Source organism: Mesoplodon bidens, assembly GCF_964165515.1.
Source record: "Mesoplodon bidens genome assembly, chromosome: X".
NCBI classification, from domain to species: Eukaryota; Metazoa; Chordata; class Mammalia; order Artiodactyla; family Ziphiidae; genus Mesoplodon; species Mesoplodon bidens.
In genome coordinates, this window is record NC_138163.1 from 26,181,579 (window position 1) to 26,200,435 (window position 18,857).

Genomic DNA, 18,857 nt, shown 5'->3' on the forward strand with positions numbered 1-18,857 from the left:
CACATAAAACAACATTGTTTTTTTTTAATATGTCAATTCTTATATGCACTTGCTTACCAAAAAAGCCCCCCAACCTACAAAACGAACTGAAACCAATGACTACCCTGAGGAAAGGGAGTGGGATTAGATGTGGGTCAAGAGAATTTTTGTGTTTTCTATGATGTTTGAGCTTGCATAGAGTTTGCAGTCATGAATGACTTGGGTCACTAAAGACATGAAGGTAGAAGAAGGAGTAAAGCACATGTATTGATCCAGTGTCGTATTTGAGCAGAGTACTTCTTGTCCACGGTGGAGGCACACATTCACCCAGGACTGGAGGACGCTAAGCCAGACCCAGCCATCTCTCCTGCCCTGTTCCATAACAGTAGCTGCCATTTGTTGGATACCTATTCTCTGCCAGGTTCTGTAAAAGGTGCTTTATGTACATTATCTCTCTAATTTCTCCTGCATACCTTACAAGACAGCTGATTAGGATCATCCCCATTGTACAGAGGAGGAAACTGAGGCCCTGGAAGGCTAAGTGTTTGCCTGAGGCCAGACAGCTAGTAAGGAGCCAGATGGAGATCCAAATCCTGATCTGACTCCAGAAAGTGTGTTCTTTCCGCTATAGTTGCCAGCTCCTCCCAGGGTCTTATTGATTCTTAGGCTGGGATACATCACTGTATTATGATTCATTCATTCATTTTAAACTCTGAGTCCCTAACTCCTCCGTGGAGGTAACACCTGAGGTGTTTCCCAGATTACTTTCTTCCCCCTTACACGTTGAAGTGCACTTCCAGGCATGGGTGAGATGTCTGGGAGAGTGGGGCTGATATAGAAGGAAAGACACAGTGTCTTAGACAGGATTGACTTGAACTTGATTTTGAATTCTTAAAATTCCCCAGGGTGACTGGATGCTTAGGGTGACTCAGTCTCCTCCTGTGGGCTCGGCTCAGCCTAGCTTCAAGCCACAGGCTCTGTGATGTGGATTCCAGCTTGCTCTCAATATGATCCCCCTGTATAGACTATATTAATAAACTTGGTGCAAGCACTGTAGACATGGAAAGTGAAATCCTATCCCTGCCCAGGAGATTCCAATCCTCAAGGCATAAGGGCCAAGCCATCCATCGAATTGCAAAAGACTTACAATGTGGAGGCAGCTGACTCGAGCCTGGACTTGACTCGGAATTCACTGAATACCGGAGAGGGAGCCTGTTCTGCAAAGGCACTCAGGTTACGGAGATGAAAGAGCAGCCTGCAGCACTTGACCAGAGCCTTTGCAGCGAACTTTTGAGAATGAAGGGCAGGAAAAGGATCTGCTCAGGGCACTCAGTTTCTTCGGCTTTTGGGAACTTCTTATGTTCTTTTACATGAAGAACAGTCTGGAAATATTCCTAAGAGGGACTGCCTTATCATTTCAGATCAGTTTCAGGGGTCTTGGGGGGAGGCACAATTCAGCCTGAATATCCTACTCTCCGCTTTTAATCCAAGTATTAGGCCACAAACTCTAGTGTATAACAGAGCTCAAAGAAGGCTTAGAGAATATAGTAATGTCTTTATAGTGAATAGTTTGTATCATACTAATTCTCCCTCATTTGACAAAATCTGGCTGTATCAACTATCCAGGTTTTGATGAAATTAGTGTTGAATAAAAATTTTTCCAGTTGATATCCAGCACAAAATGTCTGTTTAGGATGTTATGGAAGAACATCTAATGCAGATGATAAATCACATCTAGCCATATTTCCAGACGCAGTCAACAAAGAAAATAGCCTCTCCTGCATTCTGGGTTTGCATCATCCTGGCAAATTATTGTTGTTCTCATTGTTCTTGGTTTGCTAGCATCTCAGCTGGAGTAGGATTTGTCCTTGATAAGAGAGCCAGAAACTGTTCATTTGACAATTCATTATCTGGCTCTCTTCCAGAAGACTCTGGAACACCAAATGTCAGTTTCTGCTTTGACTTGCTACTAAACCGCTGGCGAGATCTGGAACTATGGAAACATTTAGGGTGAAATGCTGAGTGTCTTTTATTTTACTTGAACTGTGTCTGTCCCGCTCGCTCTTCTCCCTGGAAAAAGCAGCTTATTGACTTGGTCTAAAAAATAAACTATTTGTTCTAATGGAGCTGTGGATGTTGATACAAACTGTGGTGTGCTTGTGTGGCCACATACTGCTCCCTTGATGAAAGACCTCACAATGTCACACTCTTGGTGCCATAGATGGAGGGTGGCATTTGTAGCTGGGGAGAGCTAGGACACTTAAATTTTTTTTTTTTTTGAAGTATAGTTGATTTACAATGTTGTGTTAGTTTCTGGTGTACAACAAAGTGATTCGGTTATCTATCTATCTATCATCTATCTATAATAGTTTGCGTTTGTTAATCCCAAACTCCCAATCCATCCCTCCCCCACCCCCCCTCCCCCCTTGGCAACCACAAGTCTGTTCTCTATGTCCGTGAGTCTGTTTGTTTCATAAATAAGTTCATTCGTGTCATATTTCAGATTCCGTATGATACAAGTGATATCATATGATATTTGTCTTTCTCTTTATGACTTACTTCACTTAGTATGATAATCTCTAGGTCCATCCATGTTGGTACATATGGCATTATTTCATTCTTTATGGCTGAGTAGTATTCCATTGTGTATATGTACCACATCTTCTGGAGCTAAGACACTTTTCATACAACCTCATTGACAAGGAAGGGACTGGGTCACTGGGCACAAGGAAAGACGATCAAAACAGTTTCTATCAGCAAAAGTTCCTCTTTCTGGGATTCAGACAAAAAGGAGGGGAGAGTGGATTGATCGGCTTTTCCAGGCCTTTCCCCCTGATGTTTGCTAGGAAACCTCTGACCATTCCAGCCCACTGTGGAGCGTCCTCAGAGCTTTCACTGCATTAGAGCCTGTGTCACAGATTAGTCAGTGGCTCACTATCCTCAGGTTCACACACGTTGGCTGTATTTTCTTGCATCAATGGTAAGCTCTCTGAGAACGTGGACCAGTCTCTGTTGAAGATACTGGGGTACCCAGTAGGATATAGTTAGTGCAAAGAAAACATTTTAAAACCATATATTGTCAAGTAAGGGGAAAACTAACATCTCTTGAGCACCTACTCTGTGCTAGATCCTTTGTGAGGTGCCTTGGCACTACCTCATGTTGGCATGTGTGCTTGGGTGGATTAAGGGGGTGGTCAGCAGTGGCAACTCCGTACCAGCTGTGTGCCCTTGACTAAGTTCCTTCGGCCCTAAGGCACACCATTTTCCTCACAGATAAAGTGAGGACAACGACGGCTGCCTCACTGAGTTGTTATGAAGGTCCAGTCAGTGTCTGTGGAAGTATTTGGTCAACTGAGAAGCCTTAGACCAAATATTATTGCTATTGGGAGCTATGGAGAAGTTTTAAAAATGAAGAAGCTAAGGTCCTAGCCTTCCAGAAGGTTATTGCATAGTGGAGTGGACAAAGTTGCTTATGACACTTCCAAAAAATAACACTATCAGATAATGTGGGTGACGTCCCAAGGTTGTGTGCACGTTGAGTTACCCAGTTCGCAGTGTCTCCATCTCTGCTTCCCTCTTTACTAAAATTCAGACTCTGAGCACCTACCCTCCATCTCCTTCAGTGCTCTCAGAGCATGTGCATGGACAAACGTGTGTGCGTGCACGTGCACACACACACACACACACACACACACACCATGATCTGTCTCTGCCCAGCTCTCCTGCCTAGGATGAGGACTATCTAAGTCTCTTGATATTCCATTTGGGGACATGATATCTCACACTATCCAGCTCATGCCCAGACATCTTGGAGCTGGATGAGGATCACTGGGGCATCGGAGTCACTGTGGAGTTTGACAGATTTGGGTTCAAGTCACAGCTCTACTTCCTAGCTGGGTAGCTGTAACTCTGTAAAACCCAGCTTACTCATCTGTAAAATAAGTACAACAGAGGTAACCACTTCATTGGGCTGCTGAGCATGTTAATTGAGAGAGGGCATGTAAAGTGTTTAGCCAAGTGCTTGATACACAATAGGTGTTGAGTCCGGGAGCTCTCACTGGCATAGTTTGCTAAACATTCTGGAGTCAGCCTGCAGGAGACATGACCATGGCCATGACATGACCATTGTGCAGAGCACTGGAGCATCCTTGACAAAATGTTACCCTCCCCTCAACCGCCCCCCATTACAATTCTCACCCTTCATTCATTCCTATCAACTCTTCTCAATGGGGACTTGAATATTGTCTTCTGCATCAGCTAAATCTTTCACAAGATGGTACCCACTGAGGCAAATTCTTCAGTGGAGATGAACATTCAACGCGTCTTTTACCAAGTTCATTTTCCCCTGCTGCTCTAATGTTGTAGCTTTCTGCATTCTCATGCCTTTTGGAAAAATGTGGATTTTGAAAATGTGTACATAAAAAAGTAAGTCCTTTTCCAGGTTTTGCTCTCAAGCCCAGTTAAGTCTAGTCTGGCTCACTCTGATTAAAAATTAATTTTCATTTAGTCTGTGACATGTATGATTTCTCTAATTTTCTCTTTTCCTGGGTTGTTCTTCTAAAACGTTCCCCTTCAAGCCCATTTGAGTGACAAAGAAATCCTTTTCCTGGGAGCCACTTTGGCCTCAAGGCTAGCTTCCTCCAAATCCTTTGTGTTGCTCTGAGATATAATTTTCAGCTTTTGTATTTTATTATTCAAAACTGGAACTCCCACGGAGACCAGTCAGGAGATCAGCAATGGGTGTGCTTCTCTCTTGCAAAGACCCCAGAGTAGGCGAACAAGTGGGAGGCTGTGGACCAGGCAAGGCCATTCTTGGTTTAGTTATTATCATTATTAAAACCACCTAGGGCTTTTGTGTCAGCTGGAGGTCACTTCTCAACACTTTTCCCCAGTCCTTCAGTTTTTTTTTAAATATAAATTTACTTATTTTATTTATTTATTTTTGGCTGCATTGGGTCTTTGTTGCTGCGCGTGGGCTTTCTCTAGTTGCAGTGTGCGGGCTTCTCACTGCAGTGGCTTCCCTTGTTGCAGAGCACGGGCTCTAGGCACGCGGGCTTCAGTAGTTGCGGCATGGGAGCTCAGTAGTTGTGGCTCGCGGGCTCTGGAGTGCAGGCTCAGTAGTTGTGGTGCATGGGCTTAGTTGCTCCGTGGCATGTGGGATCCTCCCGGACCAGGGCTCGAACCCGTGTCCCCTGCATTGGCAGGAGGATTCTTAACCACTGTGCCACCAGGGAAGTCCCAGTCCTTCAGTTCTTTTTTTTAAGTTTTCAAATGTACTTTATTTCTACAATCACACCATATGTTAATGGGTACATAATGCTTTTTACTTGGCATCAATTATGAGTTGCTTTGGAAACAATTCAGTATTAAACCAGCTGGGATGATTACTGTTCTCTCCATTCCTTTGGGGGTGACTGCAAACAGGGGACAGGTTCCATTCTATTCCAGTTTGTGTTGCTGTATATGCCCATACAGCAACGTGGAAAGTGGCTCCACTGGCTAATACAGCATTACCATATTTGTCATGGAAATCAGGTACCTGCTTCTGGTGGTTCTGCCTTGACATTGTTTGCTGAATGCTTCGAACTCCGAGACGATTTAGTGTGTTTTTGGCCAAGGGAAGCATCGTAAAACTGAAGACAGGAAGGCGGCAACTCCAGTCCTTCAGTTTTGACTTCACCTTCCAAGTCAGTAGAAGCCCGGAAGGCCACTAGTTGGAGGGTCACCTTCGGGAGTGCATTTTTGCCCACACAAAGTGGGGTCCCTCCTCAGCTCTTTTAGTAGCTGGCGTAGCTTAGATCACAGCAAGTCCCTGCTGGGACGGGCCTTCAGCATCATCTAATGCAGGCCCTCGATTTACCAAGGTCAGCAGCTAAATCCCAGAGACGTCAAGAGACTAGCCCAGGGTCACATAGTGAGCTGGTGGCAGAACTGAGACTCAAACATTGTTTTCTTGGGCTCCAGCTTGGTGCTCTTTTTACTCGGCCACGGCGAACGGGTGTTGGCGGCCCAGCTCTAGCTCATACAGATCGAACACGAAACTGACTGTGTTTTTTCTGACCGCTGTGGTTTGCTCAGCTGAACGAGTCGAAACTGCTCTGGCCAGATCGACCATTAACTTTTGAAGTGAACGGAGTTGAAAATTAGAGTCAATAATTGACAGTGGGGCTGGCCCTGTAAGTTCTGCACATACTTGTAACTCTTCACTCTACTCCACCTCAGCTTCCCAAGCATCTCCTCCACTGGCCTGTTATGCATGTTTCATCGTGTCTTATGGTGGGGATCATTCACTGGGGTAAAGCACTGCCCTCTTTTTTTAAAAAAAATTATTATTTATTTTAACATCTTTATTGGAGCATAATAGCTTTACAATGGTGTGTTAGTTTCTGCTGTATAACAAAGTGAATCAGCCATACATATACATATATCCCCATATCCCCTCCCTCTTGCGTCTCCCTCCCACCCTCCCTATCCCCCCCCAGGTGGTCACAAAGCACCGAGCTGATCTCCCTGTGCTATGCGGCTGCTTCCCACTAGCTAGCTATTTGACATTTGGTAGAAGCACTGCCCTCTTCTTCCTCTTTTGTAGATGTCTCCTGCCAGGGGTCACGTGGACATGTCCCACTCCTCGGCGCGATTAAACGGATCAGAGGCTTTCCTCCTCCAGAGGACACCAGCCAGGAGAGCACTGGAGAGGTGTGGAGGGAGGGTGAGAAAAGATAGCAGGTAAAGAAGACGGGTGGGGGCAAAGCCAGACACCTGTCATTAAATGTGTGTATGTTACTGTTGTGGGAAATGCAGCCAAGAGCTCAAACCAAAGATAGAGTCAAAAGGGAAGAAGAAGGAACATTTACTCAAGTCTACTCCTTCTAGGAACTAGACTGAGTGCTCCCCAGAGATTTTTTTTTGTTAACTCATACAACAACCCAGGGAGGTTGTTACAGCCCCATTTTCACGGATAAGAAAACTGAGGCTCTGAGGGAGCTCAGAGAACCCTGATGAAACCCCAGGGTGATGAGCTCTCCAAGCCTGTGCTCTCTCCTTTTTAAAAAAAGCTCATTTCAGATTGGCTTCCTCTTTACTATACCCCTAAGCCAGCTTTTGGAAGGTACCTGGTCAGGCTATTTTCTAAGATTGGAGACTGAGGCCCAAAGAAGTGATGTGACTGTCACAGGAGCAGAGTCTGACCTGCTGCCTATGGTGGTTGCCAGGGCTTGGGTCACCATGGCTTTCAAGGCCCTGCCTGAACTGACTCTTCCATTGGCTGTCAGTGAGAAGTGGTGGTGTCACTGTCAGGGAAATGGTGGGCAGCCCCCATCAGGAGAAGGGCAGCCACGGGTCTGCATGTTCAGAGTTGACCATGATCCCTGGTCCAGTGCTTCTTTCTCTTGCCTTTGCACCACACGTTCATTCAGCACACACTTCACCCTGGCATCCTCCTCCTCTTTTAGTTCCTTCAGCCCCATGGCTTTTTTATTTTAAAGCTAAACAAATACAAGTCAATGCTTCGTGGGGGAAAAATAGACAGTGGTTGAGAGTGCTGTCTATAACACACTCAACCTGTTTAGAGTATTAAAGCTAGAATTTCAGAGCAGCGCTTTCCGTGAAGCACTGCTGCTCATTCAGTTTGGAGAGACGCATAAAACCAGCAACGAAGTGACTCGATACTTTGCATGCCTTCAATCTTCGTGACAAAAATCACCTATAATTGAGAGTATGAGCGTTTTTTTTGTTTTAAATTAGCGACAGCTGGAAAGACAGCATTGAGGTGAATGCTCAGGATAAGGGGAAAGCCTATTTTTTTAGTGTTTTATGCTCTGTATAAAGAATGGCAGCACTTGCTTTCACATTGAGTTTTCACTGTTTCTGTTTCAGTTTGAACAGGGGACCCTGCTGTCACCCCTGCCACATAGGCTCAGAACAAGTCCAGCTGCTGATGGCCCGGTGCCCACCCTCCCACACCATGTGAGTGTCACAGAAAGCAGGGAGGACCACGCTCTCCCCTGCAACAAGGCGCTGAGGGTTTGGGAGCACTTTGGCCCTGAGAAAGACAAGAAAAGCGTGTGACTTACCATGTGAGAGCAGAAAAATGCCCTTCAAGGCACAACACCGACTTTGCCTTCTTACAAATAGGGAAGCTGAGCCCAAGAGCGAACAGGTATCTTCCTCGGGGTCAATACAGGGTCTCGTTCGCAGCAGTCAACACAAGAAGCCAGGTTGCTGGACTCCCAGGCCAGCGCTTTCTCAGCCATCTCCTGCTCCTCTCAGACTCCAGCAAAACCAAATGCATATTTGGGAGCGCACTGCTTAGTATGCAAGCCAGCCTGACCTTTATGCTCCCAGAATTGGCAATCTTTTGTGGAAACCATGGAAGGACAAGGTTCTGGAAAAATAATGAAAAGCACACCACACTGTGGAGACAACCAGAAGCCCTGATCAGACTGCGGAGTCCTCCTCACCTTCCAAGTCCTGAATCCCAAGTATATACACACACGCAGCAACTCAGGCTGCCCTAAGAAAGAAGGAGATGCAAAACCACAGACCTGACAATTCAGCCAGTTTGCTTCCTCTTCTGCCCCCCTCCCCAACCTCCAAAATAGGGCTGATTTCTAGAGTATCAGGATCTCTGTTATTCAGTTCCTGAGAGGAACTGGTTCCTGGGAGGTGGGCCTAGCCCAGCGCTGCAAGAGGTCTCGGAACGTCCTGCCAAGGTCCAGGCCTGGCCTCAGGAGAACGTGGCACTTTGGGACACACACAGGAAGAGTTCCCTCTTCTTAGCAGGAAGCCTCCTCACCCCAGGAAGGGTCCTCTGAGACTTGTGGGCTCCCCTACTGCCCCCCAAAGTTTCTTCCCACTTTTAGGAACCCTGATATATGAAATCCACCATGAGAGATTCACTTCTTTTTCTTATAGCATGAGGGTGGAGGAAAGACTTGTAAATGCAAATAGCCTCCAGTGAGCTGGTGTATATATTCACACTAGATTGTTAGTGACATATCTGATCTCAGAAACCAGACTTTACAGCCCCTTCCTGTTCCTTCTTTGCACAGAGCAAAACCACCAACCTTACTGCCCCTTGCTCTGAGAGTCGGACTGTATGCGAATGTGTTTGTGTTCCTCTTCGTAAGTCCTGATTGTTCCCTGTACTGGTTACCACTCTCCCACCCCCACCCAAGGCGCTTCCCCATGTTCCAGTCCCACCGATCTCTCTTAGAGCAGAAACTCCAAAGTTAGTTGCTGGGGGCACGAACGTGTGACCCACTGTTCCAGAAGTGTTTCTCTGGGGATCCACTGAATGTCATTATGATGGTGTAATGGTTGGGGAGGTGGTGGTGGTCCTCAGATGGCACCATGAGGAAAGCCACATACTGGAGAGAACAAAGAGGTTGAATGGGTGGCCCGGGAGAAGGTAGGGACAGCTGGCAGGCTGAGCTCCTGAGGGACCCTCGTGGCTCCCCTGTCACCTGCCCTCGCAGACATGTCCTACAAGCCTGGGAGGCATCAGGGGAGCTCTCAGGGAAGCCGGGAGTTCTACCTTGTAAGTTGCTGCATCTGGCTCCTTAGTATAAGTTCATCCGTCAGAGTATTCCCCCAGGATGCTCCAGACAGGGAAAATGCCTGAAATGCAGGTTTCTCAAGAATCCCTCATGCCTGCAGCCAGACAAAGGGTCTCTCACTGTACCCGGTAGGTTGGGGGCCATGTGGAAGTCCAGCCAGGACTGGGGACATCTGGGGCGGGTGGGGAGGTAAGGGCAGGGGGCACAGCTGTGAAATCGCCTGAGAAGAGCCCCTGCCTTCAGTGGCCCGTGACTCAGTCAGCACCTCCGAACTTAGAGCAGCAGGTAAACACTGCCTCATATTTGGAATTGCCCAAAGGCCATCCTCACAGTGACCCAGATGGTCAAAAAGGAGGAATTAGTCCCATTTTATGGAAGAGGAACCTGAGGCTCAGGAGGGGCAGGTCATTATCCCGGGGCTGCCCAGCAAGGAAACGACAGAAACTCAGGACCCCCAGACCAACGCTTGCTGCTTCACTACGCAGAGAGAATAGAAGAGGGATGGCGCAGGGTCCAGTGAGGGCCCAAATGTTCTGAGGCAGATCCTGGGAGAGGCTGTCTCTGGGGGGGACTCATCTCACCGGCCCCCACCTCCCAGGCAGCGCTGCTCTGAGATACTGCTGTCGCCCCGTGCTCCTTCTGCAGCGGTAGGACTAGATAGCAGTGGGCACTCATTCACGGAAATACCAGTTCCCGGTATGCAGCAAGCTCCACCCGAGCAACCGGATGGGAACGGTCTTGCATTCTGACTCCTGGGGACCTTGTCCTAAAGGGACATTCCTTCCTTTCTTGCTAATCCTTACATTGCTGGTCCTGCATCTGAAAAGAGCCTTTTGGACACTTGGCTTGGGGATGGTCTGCACCTATGTATTAGAAAAGGTGCTGTTAGGAAATGGATGGCTTCCTGGGTTCAAACGCTGAGGCTCTGCTGTGTGACCTTGGGCACATCCCTTTCCCTCTCCGGGCCTCAGTTTCCTCATTTGTCACATCACCTTGGATTAGATGGCCCCCCTCTGATGTAGTATTTAGTCATGTACGTTCCTTTTAATACCTTTTATATGAGTGAAGGCTTCCTGTAGGCACAGGGCTTGATGCTGAGGATTGAGCAAGAAGAGGGGAGTAAGGGCCAGTCCCTGCTGTAAAAAAGCTCAAATTCCCATTCTGAAACGTTTTTTGGTCATGCTTTTCCTTCATGCTGACTTACCTTTTCAGAAAATGCCCCCGCTTCCGTTGGAGAATGGAAATTGGCAAGGAGAGAGGGGAAAAGGTCCAATTTGCGCCTTTGCTATTTTAGGGGAGGTTGAAATTACAGGCCAAAGTGTACTGGTGTGCTCACTGGAGTGACCTCCGTCCCCCAAGACAGGAGAAAACCCAGGTTCTCTGCTTGTTAAGTGGTTTGAGCTCTTAGGCGTGAGGCATTATTACATAAATTCAAGCTCGCTCCAGATCCTTAGTACCCTGAGTTGCCTCAAGGGGGTAATGGCACTGCCTGCGTGTGCAGCCCGGGCGCTCGGGCCGCCGTTGCAACCGGAGCGAGAAGCGCCCGCCCGCACCACCTGTCCCCGCCGGCATTCCAGAGTAGAGGCCGAATTGGCAGCAAGCCGGCCCGGATCAGTCGCCGCCTCAGTCCGCGCGGGCCCTCCTAGGGGTGTGTCTCGCGGATTCAACTCCCAGCCGCTCCTGGACGAGCCCCTAGAGGCTTCTTCCTCTCTGGCGGGAGACGCGCGCGCCCCTCTCTTCGCGCTGCTGGCCCGAGGCCGCCGCAGGCGGATGCACGACCTCAGGAGACGCTGGGACCTGGGCTCCCTCTGCCGGGCCCTGCTCACCCGGGGCCTGGCCGCCCTGGGCCACTCGCTGAAGCACGTGCTCGGCGCGATCTTCTCCAAGATTTTCGGTCCCCTGGCCAGGTACGTTTTAGGCGAAAGCGGGACTCGCGCTCCCGGGCCAGGGCGCGCGGGAGCCGTGCGGGAAGGGAAGGCAGCCTCGAGGGGAGAGAAAGGCACAAAGTTCCGGCTGGCCCGCGGCGGCCAGGCTCCGGGGCTCTGGAGGGGCGCGGCGCGCGTTTGGCTACGCTGCGGCTCCCTCCCCGCGCTTCCGCGGGCACCCGTAGCGCAGCGTCTCCGCTAGCAAGTCGGGCTGCCGGCGGACCCCCTTCCCCCAGGGTAACTCCGAACGCCTGGCTCCGAGCTCCCTTGAGGCGTACCCCAAGGTGGGCAGCCCGTTGCGGGCAAGAGCAGGGCTTCGGGGCGCACGGGGAAGGAGGACGAGAGTCGGGCAGGCGAGGAGGCGGCGGCGTGCGCGCCAAGGGGAATGGGGGCAGAAGCGCCCGGGAGAGTCCGGCGAGCGAAGCAGGATGGGGATGGGAGTCACGGAGCCACCGAGAGTGGAACAAGACGCGCGGGGGCTCGGACCCGTGGTATGAGTTGAGGAGTGGGGCAACCGGGTCAGGCGGGGTCCCACGGGTACGAAACCCCGCGAAGCGGCTCCGAGAGCTCTGGCGCTGGGAGAGGGCAGGCGGCCAGCGGGAAGGAGTCGGGGGGAGGGGGGTGTGTGCGGCAGAAGCCACAGCGCTGAGCCTGCCGGGAAGGAAGGAAGCGGGGAAGGGCGCCACCGCCGCCGCCGCCGCGGTGGAGTACTCGGTGCCGAGGGGAGGGGGAAAGGGGCGCAACGGCGGCGCCAGGGGGAGGGGGGCGGTACGGGCGCACGGCGAGCGCGGGCTGAGCTGCGGGATTGACGTAAGGAGCTTGGGTTTCCCCCAGCGTCGGGAACATGGATGAGAAATCCAACAAGCTGCTGCTGGCTTTGGTGATGCTCTTCCTTTTTGCCGTGATCGTCCTCCAATACGTGTGCCCCGGCACAGAATGCCAGCTCCTCCGCCTGCAGGCGTTCAGCTCCCCGATGCCGGACCCGTACCGCTCGGAGGATGAGAGCTCCGCCAGGTTCGTGCCCCGTTACAATTTCAGCCGCGGCGACCTCCTGCGCAAGGTAGACTTCGACATCAAGGGTGATGACCTGATCGTGTTCCTGCACATCCAGAAGACCGGAGGCACCACTTTCGGCCGCCACCTGGTGCGCAACATCCAGCTGGAGCAACCGTGCGAATGCCGCGTGGGTCAGAAGAAATGCACTTGCCACCGGCCGGGTAAGCGGGAGACCTGGCTCTTCTCCAGGTTCTCCACGGGTTGGAGCTGCGGACTGCACGCCGACTGGACCGAGCTCACCAGCTGCGTGCCCGCCGTGGTGGACGGCAAGCGCGACGCCAGGCTGAGACCGTCCAGGTGAGTGCGCGCCCGCGGCGGAGCGGGGCCCTGGGGCGCGGGAGCGGACCCGGGCCGGGGCGGGCGGAGGGCCGGGAGGCGCGGCTAGCCGCTGCCGGCGACCCAGGGAGCACCTCGGCGCCCGTGCGGTGGCGCCCCGGCGCGCGCGCTCGTGGCGCTGTGGCGGCTGCAGGAAGCTCGTCCGTTCCGACCTGGGACGGCTCCTCTCTCTGCCCGCGGGTTGGCCTGCTTGTCGGCTGGGAGTGCGCGCTGGGGAAGCGGCCAGGAGGCCCGGGACGAGCGCCCCCCGGCCGCCGCCGGGACAGGGTACAGCACGCAGACTCCGCACTGGAGGGCCCAAAAGAACTACGCTCTGAGTGCAGCGTCCCTGAGCCCCTCCAGCCTTTCGCTTCTTTTCGCCGCACCCAGGTTTCCAAGCCGCCTTTCGCTCTCTTCTTTCCCGCTCCCGCATTTCCCCTCCCCCCGCCTTTCCCCTCGCTTCCTCTATTTGCCTTTTTTTCTTTCTCGTGCTTGGGATCTTGTCAGCTCCTGGCCGCTCTCTCTTTCCTCTTCCCTCCGTTTTCCTCTTTCACTTTGTTTCTCGTTCTTTCTTTAACCCTTTTTGTTCTTTCTCTTCTTTCCTGACTTTTGTCGCCTCCCTCCTCCGTTCTCTCCACTGGCTCTGCTCTCCCTGGGCGAATGAATGTCCCTCTGCGGCTGTTTGCGGGCACCCAGAGAGAGCTCGTGGTACCCAGCTTGCGCCCCGCACTACTGGCTGCACGCCGGGCATCAGCGGCGCTTTGCGAGTGCGAGGGGCACCCCGCGGGTCGAAGGGCAGGTGGAACGCTGCCCCGGATCCCGTGTGGGGCTCAGTCTTGGGAAACCTCTCCTGATTTACAAACTCTGAGCGTCAGAGCAGGGCGCCGCCAGGCAACTTTATGAACGCAGGGCTGAATCGGAAAGAGCTGTTTTATGAAAAGCCACTTGCTTTTGAAGCTAGGGCATTTTCCTGCAGCCAGCTGCAATGCCCAGTTGCTGGAGGTCATGGAGTGCCATAAAGGGGGGTGTAGGAAGGACTCTTTGGGGTGCAGTTGCCCCAGTCAGGGCTCCCATTCTGCGACTCTCCCTAAAACAGATGTGGGCTGTGGCAGGCAGTCCAGGGAATGGACAAGTTGAGTCTCATTGACATGGCCATGCTCTCTGTCTCCTCAGCGAGGTGACCACAAGGGTCCTGGAGGCTGCTGCTGCTACAGAGGCTGCTTCCCTGGACAGGCTCCCCACTCCCTCCTCTGCCTCCCCAGCCCCTCATGATGAGGGCTATGGCCATATTTTGTTGATGCCTCTTGGAATGCAAGAGCCAGACAGTTTCTTCTGTCCAGCCCCAGACGAATGGAGCCCTCTGACTTCCTGGTCACCATTGAGATTTAGAGGAAACCTCACCTCCTACTCACTTTCCCTTCCCTCAGTTTACAGTGTCCTTTTTGAATGCTGGAATTCTGGGAGAATCTGTTGAACTTTCATTTCCCTTCTAGCACTAACCGTTATTTTTTTTTCCCCCGACCTAAGAGAACCTTGACCCTAGGAAGGTTGCTGTCTCAATCTGTTGTGAGAATTGTGTAAGCCATTGTCACCACAAGACTCTGGTGTTTAAGACGTTCGTAAACAGGCAATATTGAAAATAATCCCTCTTGCTGATAGAGCCTGTAGGCTTTGTGAGGGGTGGTGATGTAAAAAGCTCTTGAGGGCAAAAATTGAATTCCACAGCCATGGCTGTGGCATAGGAGTAAAAATGAAGTCTTGGCCACTATGGACTCCCCGGCCCTGTTTGGAATTCCTCAGGGCACATGTGCCTTTTAAAATCCTTTTGGACTTGTAGGTCAGGGTGTGACAGTGTCTGTAGACACACATTATTATTGTGGTCTTGATTGTGTATCCGGTCTTTTGGCAGATTACTTCAGAAATTTACCATAAGATAACCAGGCCCCCTCAAGGGGAGGGTTCAGCCTCTTGGATGGCCCCCAATGGAAGCAAAATTATTTGAAATGAAATAAGATTTTCTTGATCATCAAAAGGGTGATACCACAGTGCCATCTAGTCTAGTAGAAGAAGAACCACTTTTTAAAAACATTTATTTATTTTATGTATTTACTTTTGGCTGTGTTGTGTCATTGTTGCTGCGTGAGGGCTTTCTCTAGTTGCGGCGAGTGGGGGCTACCCTTTGTTGCGGTGCATGGGCTTCTCATTGCGGTGGCTTCTCTTGTCGCGGAGCACGGGCTCTAGGCGCACGGGCTCAGTAGTTGTGGCATGTGGGCTCAGTAGTTGTGGCTCGCGGGCTTTAGAGCGCAGGCTAAGTAGCTGTGGTGCACGGGCTTAGTTGCTCCGCGGCATGTGGGAATTTCCTGGACCAGGGCTCGAACCCGTGTCCCCGGCATTGGCAGGCGGATTCTTAACCACTGCGCCACCAGGGAAGCCCAGAAGAAAAACCCCTTTTTAAAGAGTCAGAATTACTGGATCTTACAGTATTCACCAAAATGAAATAAAATTTGCTAGAGAAACACATGGCTATCCCCAGGGCATTTCTTTTATTTCCTTAATTCCTACCTACCTCCAGAAATCTTCATCCTGAAGAGTAGTCATAGCCGGAGGGTTCCAGAATTTCCCAGGATGTTGACAAATCCCTGCTTACAGGACCAGTTCTGTGAATTCTGATAATCTGTGTGAGAGAAGGTATGTACAAGTGTGTGACAGTGAGAGAGGGAGTGTGTGTGTGTGTGTGTGTGTTGAAAATTTAGACAGAGGCAGCTTTGCTGGTGGTGATGCACGAGGCCGAGGAGATGTGAAAGTCAGCCACGGGGAGTTCCTGTGTAGAGCAGGCTTCCATGCCAGCTGCTGGTGGTTCTGTGCGCCACTGAGCTGAGCGGAACAGCAGCTCAGTCTGTTTGGCCTGGGAGTTCTGACACCTGGGCCTTCGTTCCAGGCCAGCCATGAACCAGCTGTATGACCTTGGACCAGAGTCTGTCCCAGCCTTGTCTTGTGGAGAGTGCATTCCAGTTTCTGATGAGCTTTTCCATCCCTTATCTCTGGTATTTCTCTGTAAACTTGCACTATGTGTAGGAGGAAGGCAGAGTGGGCAAAAGTCTCCCCATTTGTCCCATGAGACAGAAGCCCAAGGGGGTTGAAGGACTTTCTCAAGGTCATTGGGCTCTTCAGTGACACAGCAGGGACCTTACTGCAGCTCTGGCTGCTTCCACAGCCCTTGCTCTGTTGACTGTGACTCCATGAACAAGGTTTTTTAAACTTTTCTTTATTTATTTTGTGAAAGCACAGTGAGGTATTTCATGTGAGTCATTACCACAAAATGAACACTCAGTGAATGTTAACTGGTATTGTTATCAACTACATCATCACCGTTTCCAGGCATTTTTACACATGTGTTTGAACAAGTGATTGGACCAGGGTTGCCGCAGCCATTGGGAAAAAAACACATTTCTACCTCCCTGAGGTTTTCTGCTCACCAGGAGAAGGTCTCGTGGCAAAGGGGCCTCTCATTGCCTAGTCAGAAATCGCTACAAGGCTGAGAAGGATGGGAGGATGCTGGGGACCTGGTGACTAAGCATCAGGAAGAGGCCTCAGCGGCGACAAGGGCCACCTTTTGACTCGCAGCCATCCATCCACATTGGGGGGGTGGCGCGCGAGAGGCCACCGTGGCTGCAAGCCAAGACCTGAATTCTGTTCCCACTGCTACATTCGAGATGCTTCCCTGCCTCAGCGGATGGTGAAGTGCTCGAGTGATATATAACGGCTGAGTGGAAACGGCTGCCATCACGTTGCCTGGAGAGGACAAAGAGAGAGAGTGCTTGGCTGGCAAAAGGCACAAATTGTTTATTAAGAATCGTATTTCTTTTCAAAAAACCTAGCAATTGCATTTCATGCATCTGTTGTTTAGGGGCCAGAGAAAGGTCCTGCTCAATCTAGAATTACCAAGACTGTTTTTGAAAATGTGTCAAAACATGGTTGCTGACCAGCTCTTCAAACTCCCGAATTCTGCAGGCTTTTCCCAGGCCAAATTCCCTCCGTTTGTAGCCAGCTCTAGTGCATCAATGGGGCTGTGGGAGGAACTCAGAATTGGGCACCAAGAAACTGCACCAGCCTCATTCTTCTTCCCCAGGCACTGTGCTGGCTGGCACACTCGGGCGGCAGCTGGCGGCAGGGGAAGGTCAGGTTCCATGGCTACCCAAGTCAAAGAATCTGATCATCATATTCACATTGCATCCTAGACATTTAGTATCTCTACATTTTGCAGCAGTCTTACGGAAGAGTAATTAATCGTCACCTAGAAACCACTAGGCTATCACTGACAGGAAAGGACTACAAGGCATTTACATGGAGCATAACCTTTTCTCTTTCTTTTCTTTTGTCTTCTTTGTGGTCACTCCTTTTTAATACCTGTGGTAAAGGCTTCCTTTTCTTTCCCTTTCTCGTTTAAAGGTGGCTCTTTTCTTTTTTTGGCCGTGTGCGGCTTGTGGGATCTTAGTTCCCTGACCAGGGATCGAACCCGGACCCCAGCAGTGAAAGCACTGAGTCCTAACCACTGGACTGCCAGGCAATTCCCAAGGTGGCTCCATTTTGATAGAACCATGTCTTAGCAAGAAGTCCGTAGCGCACAAGACTGCTCATGGCTCACATGCCCATGCTCCACTCCTTCCCTCCTGCAGTGAAGCAGGACAACATGACAGGCTTTGGTACAGGGCAAGGCAGCGAGTGAATGGACTGATCCAGGCAGCAATGCCGTCCTTCTGGTCCTTCAGGCTGTAGGCCACTGGGTTCTCATAGGGGTAGCTTCACTTAGCTGGGGATGCTAAGAGGATACTAAGAGCTGTTATTACTCCCCTGCCACGTATTTCTCAGGAGAAGGTGAGAAATTCACCATGATAACATCTGTAGAACTTCAGCTGTAGTAGTTAGCATCTTTGCCCAGATGGCAAACATGTTGCTGGCAACCCAACAAAGCTCGAAGTTCTCAAGGTGGTATAAAAAGGTACTCAGAATTAGATATTGTTAATAGTAATTTTAGATTAGTGCTGTTACGTGGCAATAAGAATGTCAGAGCTTGTCTTTTCTAGGTGTCTGTCATCAACTTAAGTAGCATGAAATAACATTAAAGAATAGTCACCTCTTCCCTCTGTCATTTGTTAAACAAAATTCTGCAAAACTGCCCATTATATTCCAGGGAAGACGTGTCATCTTTGCTCTCACAGAGCTTACAGTAGAACAGAATAATTTGGTGTTTTAGATATTTAATAAAGAAGATGGATTTTGTTTGAAAATGATTTGAATATCAATAATGTCTTTAAGATGTCATATCTTTACCAGAATATGTTTTAAAAATAGAGAAAAGTCCATCTGTTTATATAACAGTTTAGGTCTAATCAGCCAACTTTGTGGAGTAAGTATTATGGCCTCTGCCCAGTGCTAGCAGTTGGGGGAGATTAGAGCCTAGACAACTCCAAAAAAGTCAAGGTCACCATCTTTAGCCTCAAGTTCATTAAGATTAGATGGTAAAATGCAGAACTGTGTCGTGTATAGATGGGGGATGGGGGGGTGGGGAGGAGCATGTGACTTGGGGCAAGTCCATCCCCCTCTGTAAAATGGGAGATTTAAAGGAGATGCTTTCTAAGGCCCTTTCCTTTCTAAAGTATGAGGAGCAGGCCAGAAAAAGGAGAGATCTGTTTGGAAAGGCTTCTAGGAATAGGTGGGTTGTATTTAGAAGAAAGGAGGCATTGTGGGTGGGCGTGGCATCCTCATGGCATCGTGAGGTCAAGTCACCTCACCTAGCCAGGGCTGGCCAGACCTGAGAAGGTTCATGCCTGGGGGAGGGTTAGGGAGTCTCATTGTAGAGATCCTGGAATGGCAGAAAGGAGGTTGAACCCCAGTGAGTATGAGAAGCTCTTACATGGCAGGGATGTAAAAAACATAAAAGTAAATGAAGGCTGTAGTCCAGTTAAAGGTACCACCCTGATTTCCAGTCTGGAGTTGAGGTGGTACCATTGACAACACGGAGAGG

The 18,857-nt window shown here is 50.3% G+C and overlaps 1 protein-coding gene and 1 pseudogene across 4 annotated transcripts in view; one reads left to right on the plus strand and one right to left on the minus strand.

The window, feature by feature from the left end:
- Nucleotides 1-5,073: 5,073 nt before the first annotated feature.
- On the minus strand, nucleotides 5,074-5,605 carry LOC308608669 (cytochrome c oxidase subunit 7B, mitochondrial-like; annotated as a pseudogene). Its single transcript has one exon. The product of its transcript is annotated as a cytochrome c oxidase subunit 7B, mitochondrial-like (transcript).
- Nucleotides 5,606-11,015: 5,410 nt separating this feature from the next.
- HS6ST2 (heparan sulfate 6-O-sulfotransferase 2) overlaps nucleotides 11,016-18,857 on the plus strand; it is a gene marked incomplete at its 5' end in the record, with an annotated part of 290,174 nt that continues 282,332 nt past the window's right edge. For all 3 annotated transcript variants that reach the window (XM_081223274.1, XM_081223275.1, XM_081223276.1), the window contains 2 exons: nucleotides 11,016-11,443; nucleotides 12,296-12,814. In XM_081223274.1, coding sequence (XP_081079400.1) covers nucleotides 11,016-11,443; nucleotides 12,296-12,814 — 947 coding nt within the window. The remainder of the gene's footprint in view (nucleotides 11,444-12,295; nucleotides 12,815-18,857) is intronic.